Here is a 22363-nt window from a genome sequence, read left to right as displayed (position 1 = left end):
ATGATTTGATTCGTGAGCATGTCTTATGCTTAGAGATTTCCATCATGTTTGAGAAGGAACTGCTCTTCAACTTCATTGATGGAGTACAATATTGGGTCCATCATGAACTGCAATGACAGGACATGCATGACCTCACTTGGGCAATGGTAGCAACAGAATAACTGATCAAGTTTACGAGGAGTGATAAATTCAAACCAAAATCTCCCAGGGATGGTCATGGAAAAGGTGGGGGAGAAAGGAGGACATTACCGACCACAAGGGATCCAACAAGCCATAGGGAGAAGATGGCAAGAATTAATGAGTGGTAAAGATAAACGGGTTCATTTCCAAACCATGAGACATGAAGGGCTTTATTTGCAATGGCCTTCTTCTGAATAGGGTAGTGCCCAAGAAGACAGGCACTCATGGCTCTTACAGTGAAGCTTGATTGAAGAAGAGGATGGAGCTAATGGTGAGTTATACATTGGGTCAATGAAGCTTCTCAATAGTATGGATGGCAAGCCCAATAGCTAAAAAGAAATCATTTGGGATGGTGATCATAGGGTAAGGGAGTGCTCATAGAATTAGGTTGTTGAAAATTTTGTAGGACCAAGTGACAGCAGAGGGCAAACCAGTTGATGAGAGTTTTATTGACATGGATATACATAACAATGGAAAGACCACATAAGCTATGGTGGACACGAGCAACTCACAACTTAAATCTCATGTGAGAGGCGAAATGAATGGGTCTAACATCAATGAAGGTCTTTAGGTAGAATCAAGGTGATCAACTCAAAAGTCAAAACCAGTCAAGGCATGGCCAAGGATCTAGAGCTATCCATTGGCAGGCAGGTCATCAACACAGGTCTCCATGCTATTCCAATGGACAACTTAAAAGGTCGCCTTGGGCATGACCCCCTTGAGCGAAAAGAAGGCAATTCCAATGCCCTTGCTTGGGATGTAGTCTCATATATAGATGAGCAACTTCCACACATGGTGCATGTGATGCGGAAGGAGAAGACCGAGATTGGGGCAGTTGATCGAAGGTGAAAAGGAGAAGAAGACCATGCATGTCACAGCGGCAGATGATAGAAGCATGCCCCACTGTAATAGAGAGGGTTAGTGTATGACTTAAAAAAGGGAAAGATCCTGATGGGATTGGCTCATGAAGGCAGAACAAACGAAGAGAGGATTTTTATTTATTTATTTATTAATGTAATAGGTGAGGGAACTGTCATTGACTGGACATTTGCGGGACACTGAATCACAGACTTAACAATTTTGGCGCTACTCATACAATAGGAAAGCTTGTACGTAGTAGAACAGGGTAAACAATTCTAGTGAATGGTAGATGCATTTACTAGTGTAGCTATCTTTAAAAGTTTCTAGAGTTCTTTAGTCGGTTGATGCAGAAAGGGTTGTTTAGAATCATCTAGTGAGGTTCAAAAGTATTCTTGCCATTAGATGATTGCCATATGGCACCATCCTACCCATTCATGTAAACTACTTAGAAGGTTCCTAACTCTATATCAAGGAGTCTTCATTTGCAACTAACCTCATAAATTACAGAAGTTGTATGCTCTTGATCTCTCATAATTGTTATATTAGTTCTCTTGCCAGTCTCGTGTGCCATCTCCTCTTCAAGTAGCTTGACTACACGGGTGGTTGGTTGACTTGTTCACAAAGGGAGTGCATATGAGGGCCACAAAGTCTATGCTTGGAAAAGCACCTAGGCTGCTGTGCCAGATGGCTAAATTTCAACCAGAAGTTCAGTCGTTGAATGATTAGTGGTCTAATCAAAACACATGCAGTCTTAACCCTATAGTGTCGACATTATGGAAAGGTTCCCCTAGTGTCGAGCAAAGTGGGCCCCACCCTGGTGTGTCAAACATCCACTCAATCCATCGAATACACATCATCCCATCCACTCCCAATTCCCCCACCCTGCATTGTTTGTCTTTTTTCTTTTTTTGGTTGGAATTTCCAACAGATGCTGCTTTCATAATCTGGGCCTGATCTTTTATGTGATTTTAATGCAGAAGGCCACGCTGAACTGGGACCCAAAAGTTCAGAACATACCACCCTTCAGAGAAGGGATATTATAGAGAATCTGTAGCTCATTTATAAAACAAGAAAGCACAACTGTTAGCATAATAAAAATTAGTTTTGGTACAACATGCTTTAACAATGATGCAGACCCGGGCCAAGGTCAAGGCATCTACATGAAAATGGATCAAAATTACAGCTGGGGTCGTAAAGCTGCAAAATATTGAATCCAAAATGGCTATGTACAAACAATTCAAGGAACTGCTAGATGGCTAGTTTGTTGTGACGACTTCCAAGAAGATTCAAGCCGTAACAAATGCAATTTCTCAACAAACGGCTCCAAAACCTCTGCCTCCTCCACTGGGGCAAAGGCCATGCAAATGCTCAGCTCTTGGACAGCTTCTCCATACTTTCTGAACAATTCAACCAGACACCAATCAGAATCACCGGCAATAAAAGAGCAAAAGGACCAAAGACAAGTACCTGCTATAGTATAAAAGCATGCCATGGTCTCTTCTCAGAGCCCAATTATGAGGCTGCAAAATCAGAAGTCGTTCCGATGCCATGATAGCCAACCTATATTGTAAATCAAACTATTTAGGAAACACGGGAGTTATCTGATACTCTGGCATAGTATCACTCTTGATACGTAGGCACTCAAAGATTGTATAGACTGTACATTAACTCAAATTAAACTGACTAAATTGTGGAATCCACTGTCACTTCTCAGAGCCCCAAAATCAGATTGGTTGAACAATCCTAAACTCTATTAGCAGACACTTGTTCGTTGAAATAGGGCCATTGGATATTTTACATTTTTAAACATTCAACAAATGTCCACCAATCGAATAGTTAGTCACATAACCATAATTTTTTTGTTCATGATACATCAAAACTGGGACCCATAATTTGGACAGTTTAATTTGATTACTTGTACATAACTTCTAAGTAATTTCCAAGTGCCAGTAAATTATCCAACTGCCAGAATATCAAAGTTTTTCTCTTTAGAAACAAACATGGGAACATTAGTTTTACAGAATTACATATTGCCCAATTTCTGTTATTTCGTATCAAATTTAGACACAACAGCCCAAAGTAAAACAAGCCATTGTCAATTAAACCAATTCATATTATGCTTTTAAAAAAAAAAAAAAAAACTGTTTCAACCTCCAACACAGGACGCTGATAAGTTGGCTAATCATATGTCGGGAAAAGCATGTCGAAATTGCGAAGTGTATGAAAGTATGCATATTCAGCTATAAAAAAGTTGGATGCCAGTTCGAAATTATATGTAGCCATCTGATTGATAGACTATAAAATGAACTAACAACATCATTTATGGAAAAATGTATAATCACCATCTATTTGCTGGGGACATTATGGATTGCTCATTGTTCTAAATAATCAATTTTACCAGAAAATCCTATTGTAACTTGTAGTGCTCTGAGAGAACTGGATCATGTTGCTCCCCAATAGACAGCCCAGATCGATCAAATAAATTATCTGAGAACTTACAACTGCTAGTGCCTTCCCTCCCTCTCCAAGCAGGTTTGTCACTTGGCATTATCAGCATTGTAACACCTGACAGACATGGCGATATCTTCCATGATAAACATAGAACTAAAACTACATCTCAACTGGAAGCTCTATAAGATAGCTTTACCCCCAGTTGCTTCAAGACATGATAGGGACCCACGTTGCATGAATGCAACTTACTATAAGACCCATTAGGAGATCACTCAGGCTTGAGACCTATTATTACGTCGTCTGCCTCTTTAATATGTGCCAAAGACCCTTGTAATTCTCATTAGTAAGGGCAATCTCCCACCTCGTATCCTCATATACTCCCTCTAGATGCTGTGTAAAACCTTACTACATCTTGGCAGTCTGAAAGCAATAGGAGATGGTACCAAATTGACAGGCTGTCAAACAAAAGTGATCAAAGAAGGCGAAAATCCCATGATACTGTTTATCAAGCAGTTTTACCACATAGTATACTGTATATCCCATAGTGTATATACTAAGAGTGACCCACATGATCCTAACCCTTAACATACCACCCATTAGAGGAAGCAGCTTACCGTGTATGTACTGGAGCAACCCACAATCCAGGCAACCTTGATGCAACCATGGCCATGGATGTGGATCCGAACTTGTACGTTTCTGATTAGGGCATAAAAATCCTAAAGGACAGAACACGAGAAGAACGATGATATGAAGATTGTCAGATGGCTCCCAGCAGTCTACTAGCCCATACGCTAGTGATCACATGCACAATTCCCCTCTCTTCTTCTACACTAGGTAGAGAGCAATTCTCCCAATTTTGTTATTATTCATTAATCAAAGCATTCAGCTGACTACACGCATGAATCAGGTCGTTTATAGACCTTGTACAGGAGAATCCCCTTGGATCGAGAATCATGCAACTTTTAGCTCCTAAATATATCTTGAATGATAGACAGTTTGACACCAAACTCATGACCCAGAAGGGAAATAAATAACTACTAAAAAACTCAAGGAAGGTATTTCCCAATAACCTTTGCATAGGCTCATTATACAAGCAGCTCAGGCGTAGGGGTATTTTGGTCATTTTCAGTAATGCATAGGGGTATTTCTGGCCTTCATTCAGCAACATGTTGATGTATATCCAGATCTACACACGTACAGGGGAATTTTGGACATTTTCATGCAACCAGTTGGCTTTTATTTGACTCACCTCAAATATGGCCCAGTCAGAACCACTCTAGCTCTTCCTTGATACACATGCATGGGATGAAGCTTGGTATCGTGAGGCCCAAAAATCAGCACATCAGGACTTCAAGTGGGCCCATGTGTACAAGGACTGAACAATTGGAGGAAATTAACTAATTATCTACATTCAATGTAAATATGGGGCCCATTACAAAAAAAAAAAAAAAAACTACACACATTAACATATGATAATACAATCACATATGAGCAGTAATTTATAACACATTCAAAATGCAACTATACATCAGTAAACTAACATTTTATAAATGTGGACTAGTGGTGTCAGCATAAATACAGTCAGTAATCTAGAAGCATCTAAGACTCAAGTGCATGCATGCCAGGTGTTCCTTAAAAGATAATGACTACACAATCAGGAATGCATACGTGGAAGCCACATTTGTCCCCCTTGGCATGCCTACTGGCATGAACTTGCATAAAATATCATTCACTATGTTCATCTGGTGTAAACTCTTGAGGCTTTGGTCTGTTCAAGCATCATTCCACATGCTTCATGAAATGGTACTGGGCCAAAGTGGACACTTAAATAGACAGAGGAACAAAAGACAATACCTAAGATCTTGAGGCCGCAACAAAGGAACCTTCGAACCATCCAGGTTGCAAGATTTTTCATTCACATTATAAACTGGTCTTAGTGGCGAAGTCAACATCAAACCATGGCTCATCCTTGAAGCACGTTTCCAGTGAAGCCTCTGCAAATGGAAAAGGAGAAGTGAGATTAATTGCAAATAATAGAATAGCAATCAAAAGAATATCAATATCATATATACAGGAAATTTAGAACACACTGATTGTACTTATAACTTATTGAACTTACAATCAAATTAGCTAAGGCAATGCCAATGATATCCCTATTAGTTGCAATATCAAGTCCTAAAAGTGACTTGCTGTTCAAGTCAGAGGCTTTTGATCTAGGATCCTCCACGCATCTTCCATTAACTATGGAAAACAAGCTCCGGCCAGATGAAACTCTGAAAAGCTCCTGCAAAATAGACAACATAACCAATTGATAGATTTATTGGAAAAAGAAAAATCAAGGCAAGGAAAGTGATTGCCCATTACAAATATAAGTCCTAGAAATCCCTCAGGCAAGATTATCTATCAAATGGTTAACCCCACAGCATCTCTAACTAATCCCAAATAATATTGTTGCAAGTCCACATGGATAGGACAAAACTTGTCCCCCTCTATGATAAGCTATTCTTACATTGATGATCTGAAAAATGCTTAGCTTCCAATTTGTTTGAAACTTTTCTATTGCAGTCTGTTACCTAAATTGTCCTTCGACTAATCTACAAGTCCATGTCACATATTGGAATGGACCACCCTAGAACTCCTTTTAGTCAACAGCCAATTTATGATGGCCACTTCAATATCTTTTGCTATCTGGGAAAAATCTGATTCTCCTCTCTAGCATTTTTATTTTTATTTCCGGTGCAGCAGTCTAACTCAACTAAAAACCTTAAGAAAAAGCCACCAAAAATGACTACCCATCTCGCAAATGATGAAGAGATGTTGACTGTTTCCTCATCTGTTCTGAACAAAACACAACAAAGCTGGATTTTCACTCCCCACACCACATCTTCACAAACCTAATCCTATCCACACCCTTATTACAAACCTTCGCCTTCCTAAAACTCATAGGCTTCAAGGGTGACTACCATCAATCATCCCCTATCACTTAAAAGTAGATAAGGAGCTCCAGCTCACTTCATGTAGTCCTTTTGTTGGACTGCAGCGGCAAACAAGCCATTCACGGTAGCAAGTTGAGAAACCAAAACAACACCTGCACAAAACTTATTTCACATGCAAGAAATGGAAGAAACCACAGGCATATTTTCGTTTATTGCTAAAGAGTGGGCGTCTTTTTCTCAGAATTCATTTCACAAGTCTTCCGATTGGGTTATATCTAAGTCCATCACTGATATATATATATATATATATATATATATATATATATATATATATATATCGAACAGCTCTTCCTATTGTTCAAAGTATCCCCAATATTATCTGTATCTCCAGCTCGGTGATACCGATAACATTGGTAGGCTCGGAAATTCCAGATATCAGCGATGTATTGCTAAGAATAAAAACTGCATTGACATCACCAATATTTTCAACTGTATAAATTCCAAGTGTCACTTGTATCGCCAATAATTTTGGTTATGTAAATTCTAGGCGTCGCTTGTATTGCCAGTGTATCTATGATATTCACGCTTGTATTGCCAGTGTATCTATGATATTCAATAACTAATATTGCCAATAATCTATTTATTAAAAAAAATCCATTTCAATTTTTTTTTACAGGCACATGGTTGTATGCAGTGTTCAAATTGTCAACGATAATGTTGATCGTATCACGATATTATCATTATCACAACATGGGTGAAATTGAGACCACAATCTTTCGTTTCCTTTTCAATTGTCGATGATATCTCCGCGAAATATCATGTGTTGTTGATATTCTGAAATATCAATGAATTTTGGATGGAAGGTTGGATGGTTTGATGGATAGATGGAATGGTTGGACTGGTTTCTTATGACAACACATACTTTTAGGTCCTTATTAAATGGAAACTTTTTTTCTTTTTTTCTTTTTAAAAGGATAACTTCATTAAAAAGAGAAAAGAAACAAACAGAGAAAAAGAGCAGCAAAAGAGAAAGGGCAAGGGAAGGTGCTGAGATAGCAGCAAAGCCTAGCCCCTAAGAAAAGCAAATCTACATCCTTATTATGTACGCATACTTTTTGCAATTTTTAAATTCCTTAATACACAAATATGTGTGTATTTTAGCAACTCCTGAAGTTTCACAGAAAAAATCCACCATTTCCCCCATGTTTCCCCGCATTTCCAGTTATCGGCGATATTGATATTGTTTATGTATCCCCAGCCAGCGTAACTTGTAGCAATACCGATACTTCGAACATTGGTTCTTCCTACATGATGTTTATCCCGAAGGATTTTTAAAAAAATGGGAAATGCATTTCAATGATAGAAATGCATTTCATTTCTGTGGCGTGTGTTTCCATCTTTTTCATTTCCAAGTGTCCCCAAACAAGCTCCTACCATAAGGGCAAGGTAGACCAGGGCAAATGAGTCCACCTCACACACCAAGATATATGTAGATGCCCTTAATCTAATCTAACATTCTCCACCTCGTGTGATGCAACTAAATTCTAAAGAAAAGAAACTAGTTGCAATTTGAGAAGCTATATATCAGATTTTATATCAAATAATTGCCTAGAAAGGCTTCTAATGGCATCACACTGCCGCACTAAAAAAAGAAGAACTCCCATCACACAAAGCCCAAAGAAAACAATTTCTTATTTCATAATTTCATAAAATCAATCTGTACTTTATGGCCTGCATGTACTTTTATAGATCTATTACATAGGAATCCGTTTAGGGATCAAGAACTTACTAATTTGCGTAAGCATATCTAACAGAACTCTTAATCATGCATAAACTAGAATCTGTTGGAAAGTAGGAACAGAAATAAAACTAATCACGTACTTCAAATATAATTAGCATCACTTTAATACACTAGCATAAGATTAGAATTATTGTGGCACACTCCTATAGCATTATCATAGTATGTTACTGTAGCATGTTGTTAAAGAGATGCAAGGATGGGAGCTGATTGCATCAACACTCTTAAGAGAAACCCACTTTTCAAGGCATGAAAACCATTCTAAAGTAATAAAGAACACCCTTTACAATCTTAGCTTGCTCCATTGAAGATGACCCAAAGGCCTGACTAACTCAGTCATACACCTTCCCCATCTCAGTCTTACTAAACATCTGAATGTTTCTCCCTCTTCTTGGATTACATCGACTTCCCTCAATTGGCTCCCGAGGTGGCAAGCTTTCTCAAATCTCTATTTTGGAAGCTGAAGTTCAGGCGGCTTTGGAGACTACATGTGGGGACAAGGCTTCAGGAACATACAGGTTTCCTATGGTTTTCTTCAAATTCTATTGGTAGGTGGTTAAGAAAGATGTAATGGATTTTGTTAAGGAGTTCTCTGAAAGGGATCGCCACTCCAATGAGCTAGATGCAACCTTCATTGTCCTCATTCCCAAGTTCTCTGTCTGGTCCACTTAGATTCCCAACACCTTGCATTTAGGGACATTAACACTTAGCCCAAACACAGTCTCAAAACATACAATGATCTTCCGGGGATTATCAATCACCACTGTATTGGCGTTACAGAATACGATAGTATCATCCGCATATTGGAGATGGCAGATCTGAACCCCACAGTTTTTTTTTTTTTTTAACGATGTCAGGGTGTCCTCACCCCATTTTGAGGCTGGACTATTCACAGCAGATGCATGCAATCACCGCAAATCACATGCATCGGGTAATCCCGAGGATGGGAATCGAAGTGGCGTCTATGGGGAGCACACCCACAACGCATGCCGTTCGCCCAAACCCCACACTTGCAACCTTGAAACCCTTGATTAGGCCATTTATCTCTGCTTTCTGAAGCATCATACTGAGTGCTTCTCCCACCAAAGACTCAACGTTGTGAGATATATTTAGAATTGGTATCAATAGGACATCAAAGGATAAAAAGTGAGTGTAAAAAATACATTGCAACATGAAAATTCAACCAAACCAACTGAGAAGAGACATGTGGATTACCAGAAGTAAACATGTGAAGACGAGTTCATTTGTAGGCATATTGTCATGTTTTTTTTTTTTTATGTAATAGATATTCTTGAAGACCAAAGTATGAGAAAAGTAAGAAGAAGATAATTTTGAGTGAGAAAGAGATCAAGATGATCTTCAATTGTTTCTATTCACATATGTGAAAAAAATATGCACCCATCCAACTTATAAGGCATCAATTTTTTGTTCTTTTTTACCTTCTTTTTTTTTTTGGGGGGGGGGGGTATGACAATGGAATAATTTTATGAGCAACAAAAGATAAACAAAAGTACAAATGAGAGGGATGAGAAATGATGAGAAGTCATCCCAATTCTTCTTTTACATCAAATTCATGCTCCCAAATATACCCAAGATATCTTCTCGGTTGCAACCATTGAAGGGCATTAATTCCTTTCACAGTAATATATAGAATTAGAACCAGAAGATCCTTGTACGTGATAAATTTAAGTAAAGACCCTCGTACATAAGAAACATGACAGAATACACCAAGAGATGAATGTGTCTTAACTAGGGGTGTACAGGAACCGAGCTAGTTCAGTTAGCTCGCTCGACTCGACTCGAAAAGCTCGATTCGACTCGGTTCGAAGTTGAGTTTGAGCCGAGTCGAGCTGATTTTTTGAGCTCGAAAATGAGTTTGAGCCGAGTTCGAGCTGGCCCCAACTCGACTTGACTCAGATCGAATCCAGCTCGAATCGAACCAGTTCAGTGACTCGGTTACTTTGTTGTTGATGTTGCTCCCCAGGTGTTTGATGAAATGACTCAACCAAGTGTAGTTGATACCTGAAAGTGTGTAGGTTCTCAGTTCTCTTTCCTATCTATTTATATGCTAATATTGTGTATGAATGAGCCTATGCATTTGAGTTCTTTAGTAATCATTGACATGGTTGCATGCATTCTGGTAGCTCATGATCCATCTTCCAGAACTGATTCAAATGGTAAGTGTGCAAACTCTTCTTGGGTCGTCATAATGAATGGTGCTAGTCTCTACAGGCACAGCATTTCAAGGATTTTGAAATTTATTTATTTTGTTCTCATTTTGTGCACAAAATTCCGTTCCTTTTTTTTTTTAAACACACGCACACACCCCCACACACTCACACCGTAGTGGGCTTTCACCACCTATGGATACTCGAACCCTTGACCGGGTGTTAAAACTCCTGAGAGTCTACCACCCAAGCAAGAGCAAGGATCCACAAAAATTTGTTCCTTGATAGTAAAGTTTGCAGTGTTTCTTGTCTCAATTTCCAAGGAAGGTATGTACATGAAACAAATACCCTTTTTTATTTTCTTGGTTTTTATGTTGCTTAGAAGGTGTTTGATAAAATACCTGTAAAACCATTACTTCTGTTTCACAAACAATGGGATTTTGAAAGTGCAGTCCAAGTGTTGGTGGAAATGCTGCAATGGCGAACTTGGCTCGAACTGGCCCGAGCTGCTGACCGAACCGAGCCAAGCTGGCCAGCTAGGCTCGAGGACCGAACCGAGCCGAGTTCGAGCTGAGGTCAGCTAGTGGACGAGCCGAGTCGAGCTGAGGCCAGCTCGACTCGGTTCAACTCAATGTACACCCCTAGTCTTAACAATACCATTATGCAAAAGTTAAGACTCCTAAAATAGTGAGGCCTGAATAAGCTATAATGAGGTCCAACTTGGCCCAATCAAATTAAGACTTGGAACTTAAAAGGTGTTATAGGTTAAAGCCTAGAATATTTTCTTCATCATCATCATCATCAAAACCTTATCCAAACTAATTGGGGTCAGCTACACGAATCATGCTCCACCAGTCCACTCTACCAAGGACCATATCCTTGGTCAACAACTTCTAACTCGGCCTAATCAATCTAAGACATGGAACTCAAAAGGTGTTATAGGATAAAGCCTAGAACTTTTTCTTCTTCATCATCATCTAAACCTTATCCCAACTAATTGGGGTCAACTACACGAATTGTGTCCCGCCACTCCACTCTATCAAGGACCATATCCTCAATTAAACCATAGTCATCAAGTCTTTTCTTACTACCTCCACCCACGTACTTTTAGGCCTTCCCCTTGCCCTTTCATAGCATTCAACTTGAACCAACTCACACTTCTAACTTGTGCAATTCTTGTTCTCCATTGCACATGGTCAAACCATATGTCTACTTTCCCTCATCTTATTACCTATCGGTCCTACTCCTAAGTTTCATTAATGCGTTCATTTCCAATTCTACCCTTCCTTGACTTGCCACTCATCCGCCCAACATCCTCATTTAAGCTATGCTCATCCCATGAACATGTTGTTCCTTGATTGCCCAACATTCTATCTATAAGGCATGGCTCGTCTTATAGTTATCTTATAAAATTCCCCTTTAGTTTCATTCACATGCAACATCACATAGAACTCCAGAGGCATATCTCCATTTCATCCACCCAACTCAAATTCTATGAACAACGTCCTTCTCAATCTCTTTGCATCCTGAATTATCGACCCAAGATACTAAAAATGTTCATTTTGGGGTACTTGGTTAGCAATCTTAACCACTGTTGTCATGTGCAGTCGCATATGCGAATATGCGATCGCATATGCGCATATATTTGGCCCGATCGCATATGCGGCAGTGGCATATGCGATCCCTGCACATATGCGATCGCATATGCCACATGTGCCAGCATATGCGATGTATGCGATCGCATACTGGCCAACGGTCAGATTTCTGACCGTTTTTTTACCCTTTTTTTTTAATCCGGATTTTTACTCTATATATATGTGCATTCTAAGCATTCCTACTTACAAAAAAAGCTCAAACTCTCTCTCTATTCTCTATTTCTCTTACTACATCCTCTCTTACTAAGCACTTTACATTTTACAATCTACATTCTACATTCCATCCACTCCTCTCCATCCATATTCCATTTCCATATTTCTTTTCTTTTCTTTCAACTTTCAAGAATCAAGAAGGTACAACAAGAATCAAGATTCAAGATTCAAGAATCCAAGATACATGATACATGATACATCATTCATACCATATTACCATCCAAATTCAAGATTCAAGATTCAAGATCAAGACTCAAGACAAGAGTCGAGAGACTCCTCACTCCTCTAGTCCTCTCCAATCTCCATCCACTAAGTTTTCTAAGTTCTAACTTCTAATTTCTAAGCTTCTAATTCTAAGTTTCTAACAACTTCTTTCTATCATTTATATATATATATATATATATATGATTTGTTAGTTGTTATTTACTTTGTTAATTGTTAGTTGTTACAACTACAAGTTTGAAGTTACAACTTACAACTTACAAGTGACAAGTTACAACTTACATTACAAGACTACAAGTTACATCTTACAAGTTACAACTTACAACTTACAACTTACAAGTACAAGTTACAACTTACAACAAGTTACAACAAGATTTCAAGATTACAAGTATAAGACTACAAGTTACAACAAGATTTGAAGTTGGGAACCTCTTTTAGATTTGTTAGTCGTTACATTTGTAATTTTACTTTTATTTGTGTAATCTCTCTCTCTCTCTCTCTCTCTCTCTCTCTCTCTCTCTCTACAAGTGTAAGTGTGTAACTCAACTCTCTCTCTTTTTCTCATTTTCTTTTCCCTCTTTTTCTCCCTTTCTACAAGTGTAAGTGTGTAAGTGTAACTCAACTCTCTCTCTCTCCCTCTTCTTCTCCCTTTCTAGTTTCTACAAGTGTAAGTGTGTGTGTGTGTGTAAGTGTGTAACTCTCTCTCTCTCTCTCTCTCTCTCTCTCTCTCCCCCAAGTCTCAACTCTTTAGGCTCTTTAGTCTTTACTCTTACTTACTCTCTTAGTCTCTTAGATCTACTTCTTTCTTACTTCTTAGTTCTTCTTCTTATACTTCTTAGTCTCTTACTTTACTTTTCTTTTTATTTGTAGTTTACTTTCTAGTTTCTAGTTAATAGCTAGCTAGTTACTTTTTAGTGCTAATAATACACACACACTACCACTATCCACCATTATAATGTCTTCTTTCCAATCTTCCTCCTTGAAGCTCAGGTCGAATGACCCAGGTTGGAAGTATGGGCACTACCATAGTGCTACCGAAAAGACTCACATAGTATGTGAGTTATGTGGGTTTGTGAGTTTCGGTGGCATTGCAAGGCACAAGCAACACCTTGCACATTTACCGGGGTCAAATGCAAAAGCATGCGACAAAATTACTCCAGAAATCCGAAGGGAGATCGTTGAGTATATGGAAAAACAATCAAGAAATAAATGCGATAGTGCCCTACTTCAGGAGGAATATATGGAACAAGATGCATATGAAGATATAAATGTAGTTAATGTAGATGAAGCTAGTCTCACTCCCCCTACTTCAACAGGCCGGTCTAGACCACAAGTACAACCATCGAAAAGAACCCGAGGGCATGGACCCATAGATAGATGGTGTAGACCACGCCCAAAGGATGTGGTCGACAAAATTATCATGTACATGTAGTGTTGAATGTTGAATATGGATATTTCATATTTCATATTTGTTATTGTCATTTGTTAAATGTAAGTATGTAACTACTAGTACTAACTAAAATGTTAATTGTTAATGTTAAGATCATTTAAGAAGTTACCTATATTGTAATTTGTAAATTACTAAATTGTAAATGTATGATGCATGTATCATGTATGGAGTATGGTTTTATTTTTTTTGTACTTAAATTAAATGTATATCATGTCCCAATGACATATAATAATTTATTTTGATTTTTCTGATTTTTTTTTGAATTTTTTCTGATTTTTCTGATTTTTTTTTAATTTTTTGAAAAAATGCATATATATATATATATATATATATATATATATATGCGACCGCATATGCGATTGTGCGATCGCATATGCGCACACGCATATGCAATCGCACAGGATCGCATATGTTATTTGACAACATTGATCTTAATTAATTCCTCGTTTCCAACCCTATTGTTACTAAAATTCAATGCATACACTTTATTATTATTGTTGTTGTTGTTGTTGTTATTATTATTATTATTATTATTTTGAGAGATAATGAATTTAGTAAGAAACCGCAACAAAAGGCGACGAAGAACAAAAAGAAAAAGAAACAAAATTACAAACCCAAAAGGCTTAATAGGACACAACGATCCAATTCCTTAAACCTTGAAGCCCATTGAATAACCCAAGACATAACTTTGCAAAAAATCCAGTCATTCGGTTTCAACTTGTTCTCAAAACAATGCATATTTCTCTCCCCACATAGCCCACAAAGAAGGCATAGCCGCCAGGCACCAACCACCTTACCGTCTTTGCCAACTCCACCTTCATGCCATGGCCCATGAAGCCAAAAAGGAGGGTATGGAGCGCGGCATGACCTAATTGAAATTTAGAGTCGAAAGGAAAGGTTCCCAAATTTTCCTTGCGAATGATCAATGAAGAAATAAATGATGAATTTTTTTCCTAGGCTCTTTGCCACTTCACAAAAAATTGTGCCTTCTTTTCGAGCTTGTCCAGAACCGACTTGAGGCATTTGAACAAAGACATAATAAATAGGCGTATTGGAGAAAGCTACTTTAATCAGGGTTAAATAACCTCCCAAGGATAAATGCCAACTCTTCCAAGAAGAACGCTTCCTTTCAATCACAAGGTCCCATAAATGCCCAGCCGGCTTTCCTATGCACAAGGGTAGCTCGAGATACAAAGATGGAAAAGATCCCACTCCACACTCGAACAAGTCCACAAACTGACCCACCTCCTCCCCTGACATACGCACTCCAAGCATTTTGCATTTAAAATCATTCACCTTAAAGCCCAACACTACTTCAAAGCATGAGATGATTTTTCACAAATCGTCAACCATAACATCCTCTGCTTCGCGAAAAAGGATGTATCATCCGCAAACTAGAGATGAGTAACACATGGGCCTCAGTCCGCCAGTTTGAACCCCCAGATTAAGCGCACTTCCCAACCTTTCAGCAATATCTTACCAAAAGCTTCAATAACCACCACGAACAAAAAAGGAGATATATGTACCCTGTTGTAATCCTCTGAAAGCCTTGAAAAAGCCTTTGGGAGATCCATTAACCAGAACAAAAAAGAAGGCGGAGCCTTTATTTTTGTCCAACTAATTTTAAAACCTTCAGATTCTAAAGCATCCCTTTAATATTTCTAGCTTTCAATTCACCCCCTCCCTCATGTCTTCAATCAAAACTATATCATTTACAAACAAGATACACCATAGGACCTCTTCTTCTAAAGCTTGGAAATATTTCATTGCAAAAAAAAAAAAAAAAAAAATCATCATCATCATGTAAGCCTTATATCCCAACTAATTGGGGTCAGCTACATGAATCCTTTTCCACCATTTCACTATATGACGGCATTCTCCTGAACTGGCTTCTTTACCTGCATGTATCCAAAATGGCAAGAGAACCTTGCCTACTTCTCACAGCAATCAGGCATTGTTGAAGCGCATCGCTTCCATGGAACACCCTAGCCAACCCTTGTCCATTTCTCATTGCACCCGGGTTCCGATGCAACACATCGCTTACAAGGAACACCCCGGCATAAGTTTGGAATGCCATATTGTTCAGATTCATGTTGGAAGCTATGGCATAAGTTTGACCCCGACTACCAACCTAACCCAACCCTCCTTTATCTGGGCTAGGGACCAACAAGATAGCATAAAACTCCAATAGGCGCAATGTAATAGGCTATTGGATAGGTTGATTTCAACCAACGAGTTACTTCATTGCAGATGATGATGATGACAACGTTAAGGTCAACACCACCATTTCCTGCGGATGATAAGAGGACCTAAAATCCTTCTAGAATGCGTATTGTGGGTAGATGAAGATAGGAAGTCAAAACCAGCATTCAAAGTATCGTTATCATTACATTATTGATGACCAGAATACGAAACATGTATTAGTAATGCCAATACTCAGAAAAATATTGGTCTGAGGGAAACATTGGGAAAAAGGTGGAATTTCACATAATATTACCGATATCAATGATATTGCCAATATTATCGAAAATGTCGGCAATATTTGAAATTTTTTTACTCCCAGCAGTTTCGATATCATTGACCTGGCAATACTGATAATACTTGTGGATACTAACACTGATATTTAGAACACTGGTCAAAACTAATTCCATGATAAGCTTTATAATTAATATGTGAAACCTTAAGCATCTACACCCAAATGAAAGTAGTAGAAAAGAAGCATAACAATGAAAACACCTCCCAGTATTTGCCATCAATGTATACACATGAATGGATGAAAGTATGCAATCAAAACATAGAATTAGCATACCTCTGGGTTCCCAGTTTGGGGCCAAATCAAGAAATCCTCCCCGACTCGAGATCCCACAATGGTAATACCAAGTCTTCGACAAACTTCAATATAAACAATATTGAGCATAATAGCTGGCAACAAGATAGTTTAATCTGTTAGACAACTCCAGCATCATCAAAGATATAACAAAATACAAAAGATCCAAACTCCCAACCATTGGTTCAACACGGTATAGATAAGTAACTGAGCAGCCAGATGCATATAAAAGGGATGCCGCATTACCACTAGCACATCCAGAGCTGAGTACAGTGTGCAAGTATGAATACTTTGAATCTACAAGTACAGGATATCTTTTGAAGCTTCTAGAATCAAAGAGAACTACATTCACTGCCTCTAAAACTTCCACCAAATGGCAACCAATATCTCTTGAAACTAACTCTGCTTCCACTTCTTTCGCTATCATATCCAACACATTCAACCACCCAGAAATGCTCTTGCCAGCCAAAGGAATAGCTTCCAAACAATCCCATTCGGAATGAGACTGAAAAGAAAATGGAGCGTCTCCGGTTTCAATTAGAAGTGACTGAGCATCCTTATGTCTGTTGAAAGCCATAAAAGCTTCATCTTCAGCTGCAACAAATAGCAAAGCCTGCCACATGTTTGCCAATGATATAAAAATTTGGTATTGTGCCTCACCATTCATAACATATTGTTGCACAAGGATAAAAAGAAAATCCATAAAACACATCTCAAATGCATGCAAAGTCGAAACGGCACTGCACTGGAATTACTAAATCAGGCAGCAGCATCTTTGATGCTACACCAGAAAAATATTGACAGCATACATCTAGAGGTTATAAACCACATTTCACTTCGTCATACCAAACAAGGAAACAGGAAACTAGAATCTGAGTAAGTTCCTTAGAATAAGCAGATCCAAAAGACATCAACTGCAAGCATTTAGAAGCATCTGAGTCAAATAACAATCACCGGAAGGGGGATTCCATGAGTCCCAGTTGATTATTAACTACGAGGAAAACAGCCACATAAATGACTTGGTAATAGAGAAGAGTACCAGAAACTTCTGGCCAGGCACTTTATTTAGCAATACACATGATAAATAGTAACTAAGCTCCAAGTCAAACTAATCACCAGATATGGAAGAGCAAGGTTATTCCATAATTCAAAGGCAAACACTCCAATGAGACCAATAATAGAAGCTGGTGCACGTGAACAGGAAACATCCATCTCTTTAATTTATTTTGTCATGTTTGCCTGCATGTGGAGAATGCAGCAGTTTTCCTCTCACCAAGAGTGCATCATGGCCAGCATGTGCACTTCAGCCTCACAACAAACAGCAAAAATCCAAAAAATAAAAATAAAAAACAAAGCAGATAATCAATATGAAAAGACAATTAATCCACCTTGAGTGCCTACAAAGTGGACTACATAATTTCCTCCCCATCTCTCTAGAATTTCTACCATCATAATGAATGAATTTGTTAATTCCTGTTCTTTTACATTGCAAATTTGTTATTCCTTTAGTACATGGCAATTTATAGTTTTGTTTCTTTTGTTTTGTTGTGTTTTGTTTTGGGTCTTTTCAGCCTCTTTGACTGTTGTTGGGTGTGTTGTATAGTTTTTTCTTTTTTGGTTTTGCCTTTAGGCTGCTTCGGCTCCCTCAATAATATTTTCAATCTTCATAATAATAATAATAAATTATCATTATTATTACTATTTTTTGTATGGTTGGTATAAGACATTCTATGACTGCATGTAACAGTTCTGACCTACTATCACTGACGTGGAAATAAGTTGGTCCATTACTCCTACACTCCATCTTGGCAAGAAGCATGATAGCAGTATCAAAGGATGTTCCTTCTTTTGACACAAACCATTGCCAACTTGTGACATTTTGCATACCACTGCAGGTGCAACAACTGCACAAGAACTGAGAGAGAGAGAGAGAGAGAGAGAGAGAGAGATCAAACTGCGTATGCCTGTTCCACCACTATGAAAACATATATCACATAGATTGTTCCTAACTTCCTATTAAACATATACAGTCACTAAGCCCTTGATGCAAGAATCGTGCTGTTGGAAATTGTATCTGAGCAACAATGATTTTATTACAGAGCTTCTTCCACCTTTAAAATGCAGTGATAAAAGAAATTAACAATCATAGGAAATATTGTCCGTACAATAGTTACTGAAATGTGGTGCCAAACTAGGTCCGTCCAGCATTGGTAGGGTGTTGAAGAATCAAAGAGGTGAAGTATGGACGGTTTCTTTGGTCCCTGTGAAGTAGTGGATCTAATAACCAGAAATCGTGGCCCTTTGGGAGGGTTTGCACATCTACATGAATTTTTTAGGGATAATAAATTTTATTACAAAGCCTGCCAGACACAGGAACAGGAAAAGAATACACATATATATGAATTCCTTCTAGCTTAATCATCAAAGGGGATTCTCATAATGCTATTAAGTGGCCAAAGCCTCAATCCAGGCCCCTAGATATTAAATTTTTCTATTTCAGAAATTAAGCTCTGAAATGAGGTAATCGATTCCCCGGCTAAGAAAGGAGTGACAAGAGGGTCAGTCATGATCAGCTTACTGTAGCTTGTTTTGCAGTTTTCCAAATTTAGTAACTTTTGAAGAGGGTCATGAGAAACCAAAAAGTGAAAAAACATATGATGAATCAATAAACAGATTAAGAAACAAATCAAGACGCATAAGGGAAACACTCGAGAAACAAATTGTAAATAAAAACAGATAAGAGATGTGTGAGATTCATTAGAAGCATGTTAAACTAATACTGAATGTCTTTAATTGTATTCAAACACTCTATAGAAAATTCCATAAAAAATCATAGGAAACTATGAAAAGCTGAAAATCTCCTACTTTAAAGCTCTTCACTAACTTTTCACAGGAATTTCAAACATTCTGCAATTGTTTCACCCATGTTTATGTTTTAGAAACATCTCAAAAGTGTCTCACTTCAGTTCCACAGACATTTCTTCTTCTTCTTCTTCTTTTGAGAGAGAACAAAATTTATTAAGAGACCTGCCGGAAGACATGAAAAGAATACAACGCCAAAAGCAAAAGAACACAAGGAAAAGCAGCCGAAGCTGCTACATTGAAAGAGCCATCACCTAACAAGATCTAGAATTACAGAAACCACCCCACAGACAGAGGAGCTGTCATTACGGAAGCACTGCGTATTCCTCTCTTTCCAAATTGCCCAAAAAACTGCCATAGTAATGAGCCTCCACATGGCTTTGCCCGCCTTACCACTTCCTCCTCCATGCCAAGCCCATAGACATTTCTTAATGGAGCGTCAGGCACTTTACTTCTATTTAGGCAATGCTTCCAGAGAATAGTTGTCAAAATCGTATGATTTACAATTTGAGTTGAATCTTAAGCAAAATGATTTGAATCCCTTTTTATATGAATCCTACAATTCTATGATTTGAATCCTACAATTTACAATTCAAAACCCAATTGATAATTCAAATTATACTTGTTCTCTTCTCTTTTAAGTTTTAGTTGGCTTTTGTTTTATGTTTTTAAATTGATGGGGGCTATTCAATTTCATAGCGCACAGAAATGCAACCTAATATGGGCAAAAAGGATCAGTGACCCAATTCAGAAAATCACCAAGGCACTCTCCAGTAGGCTTACATAGGAGTTCGCACATGCACACGCATGAACGCACACGCACAGTGAGAGAGAGAGAGAGAGAGAGAGAGAGAGAGAGAGAGAGAGAATAGGCTGTCAATTAAGCGGATAGGCATTAGTAAAGATGTTGTGAACTGCAATAACAGTGTAACAATTCAAATGGTGAGTACCTTCGCAAGAGAAATGTCTTTATCCTTGGAGCGGAAGGAGATCTCATGGGTAAATTTTTCCCTGGCAATCTTAAGAACCTGCAGAATGCATAAAATGTTTGTCCAGAGACAAAAAGGAGTATCAACACCGATGAGCTGAAGAGGAATACGTCTGGAGATGGACGGATTGAATGGATAAAGGAAGAAGGAAAAGAGGAAAGGGAAGGGTCCACAAAGGGCATATCCGGAAGAGAATCAAAATCACTGAAAGGTGTATATGCATGATAAGTGAGAAACAGACCTCGAGATCATCAAGATTGTTCCGGCATTCCATCGTCTGACTGCTAAGTGTAGTGGCAGAGAGCGGGGGAAAGCTCCTGTGCATCTTCTTCCCATTCCAATGACGATCAGACCTGATGATAAGAAGAAAGGAAGGTAGCAGAACCACTCTGAGATATATATATATATATATATATATATATATATATATATATATATATATATATATATATATATATATATATATATATATATAAGGCAACAAATGATGGAGAGAGAGAGAGAGAGAGGTGTGATTTTATTTTATTTTTTCTTACCTGAAGGAGGGGTAGCAGCAAATGCTGCTTTGGGCGGTGAGGGTCATCATGGGACGATGACGATGATGATGATTAATTTAAAAAGAAAAAAGAAAGAAGACAGAGGAGTGAAAGCAGGGAGAGTTGGAGGAGGAACAAAGAATGGAAGAGAAGGGTGGAAAAGGATCATGCGTCTTTTTCTCTCAAAAAAGAAGAGGAGAAAGTAATTGCATCGGCTTTCAGAGCCATGAAATTGGGTGACGGACACAAAAAGAAGAAGGACTCTAAGGAGGGACGATCGAGGATAGAGTCATCAATGCCATCATCCGTGCCCAACAATAGACACCGACTCCACACCATTAGACCTCTGCCCTTCCTCATTTCCGCTCGAAAGAGCCAGCAGCCCACTGTCATACCAGATGATAAGAGGACGTTAGGAAGATTTTTTTTATCTATTGATTGGATTCCTCCTCTGCTCTTCTCTCCTCTCCTCTTCGCTACTCTCCCCTCCCGTCTCTTTCAAAAGTTCCGATAATGGATGCTGACAATGGGAGGGAGAGAGTGAATGACAGACGGAAAGACAAGAAGATAGCCTTTAATATCTTTTTTATTATTTTTTAATTAAAGTGTGGGTTAGGCCCTACGTGATGCGTGCATCGAACCAGTCCCTAGTTATGAACGGACAGGAGCTCTGATGGGCCATCGCAATGTATGGATTTTATCCACACGGTCCATCCATTTTTCCATATCATTTTAAAGTACAAGACAGAAAAATAATTCAGTTTCAAAGATTAAGTGAACCACAGTGGGGATTAAAATACTTACCGTTGAAAACATTTTACAAGCCACGGAAGTTTTGGATCCTATTGCATCCTGCTGTATCTGAATGTTGTGTGGAATATGGTTGGTACCCAGTAAAGTACTACTGGAATGCCTATCCTTATCTTATGTATATGCCAAAAGAATGCATTAGGGTCCACTCCTCATTATCCTCCCATTGCACTTTTCTTTCTCTTCATTTATCAATTATTTTCTAATTTGGATACCTTCTTATCTTTTGACATGGCAATAATTATCTTTGTCCCTGCCTTATATATATATTGTTCATTAACAAGAGCAATATGTAGAACCTCCACATTAAACTTAATTAAGCACTTCGACGTTTTGCCGAATCTTTTTGCAGTATATTCCACCAAAATAGTGACTTAGCACACCAATGATTTGGAATACCAACGC

The 22363-nt window shown here is 38.3% G+C and overlaps 1 protein-coding gene across 2 annotated transcripts; it reads right to left on the bottom strand.

The window, feature by feature from the left end:
• Positions 1-2078: 2078 nt before the first annotated feature.
• LOC131253724 (uncharacterized) lies at positions 2079-21699 on the bottom strand. 2 transcript variants are annotated; one of them, XM_058254858.1, is made up of 9 exons: positions 21149-21698; positions 20854-20965; positions 20574-20651; positions 17008-17374; positions 16744-16856; positions 5612-5776; positions 5347-5486; positions 2509-2601; positions 2079-2438 (listed from the first exon to the last, which is right to left on the bottom strand). In XM_058254858.1, exons 1-9 carry the CDS (start codon positions 21196-21198, stop codon positions 2279-2281), a joined length of 1278 nt encoding a protein of 425 aa, XP_058110841.1. In that variant the 5' UTR covers positions 21199-21698; the 3' UTR covers positions 2079-2278. The 2 variants fall into 2 exon arrangements, with proteins under 2 accessions (XP_058110841.1, XP_058110842.1); XM_058254859.1 differs by lacking the exon at positions 2509-2601 and having other exon boundaries at positions 21149-21699.
• Positions 21700-22363: the final 664 nt, after the last annotated feature.

The sequence above is a fragment of the Magnolia sinica genome, chromosome 8 (assembly GCF_029962835.1).
Source record: "Magnolia sinica isolate HGM2019 chromosome 8, MsV1, whole genome shotgun sequence".
Taxonomy (NCBI): Eukaryota; Viridiplantae; Streptophyta; class Magnoliopsida; order Magnoliales; family Magnoliaceae; genus Magnolia; species Magnolia sinica.
Note: the sequence above shows the minus strand (reverse complement) of the source record. Positions and strands in the feature narration are given on the sequence as shown.

Excerpts from the sequence above, each read along its gene's own strand:
- LOC131253724 (XM_058254858.1), bottom strand. The coding sequence starts at position 21,198 with ATGATGACCCTCACCGCCCAAAGCAGCATTTGCTGCTACCCCTCCTTC. Across the intron at positions 20,652-20,853 it reads ACAATCTTGATGATCTCGAG|GTTCTTAAGATTGCCAGGGA; the intron begins GTCTGTTTCTCA and ends TGCATTCTGCAG. Across the intron at positions 16,857-17,007 it reads CAGCTCTGGATGTGCTAGTG|CTATTATGCTCAATATTGTT; the intron begins GTAATGCGGCAT and ends TCTTGTTGCCAG.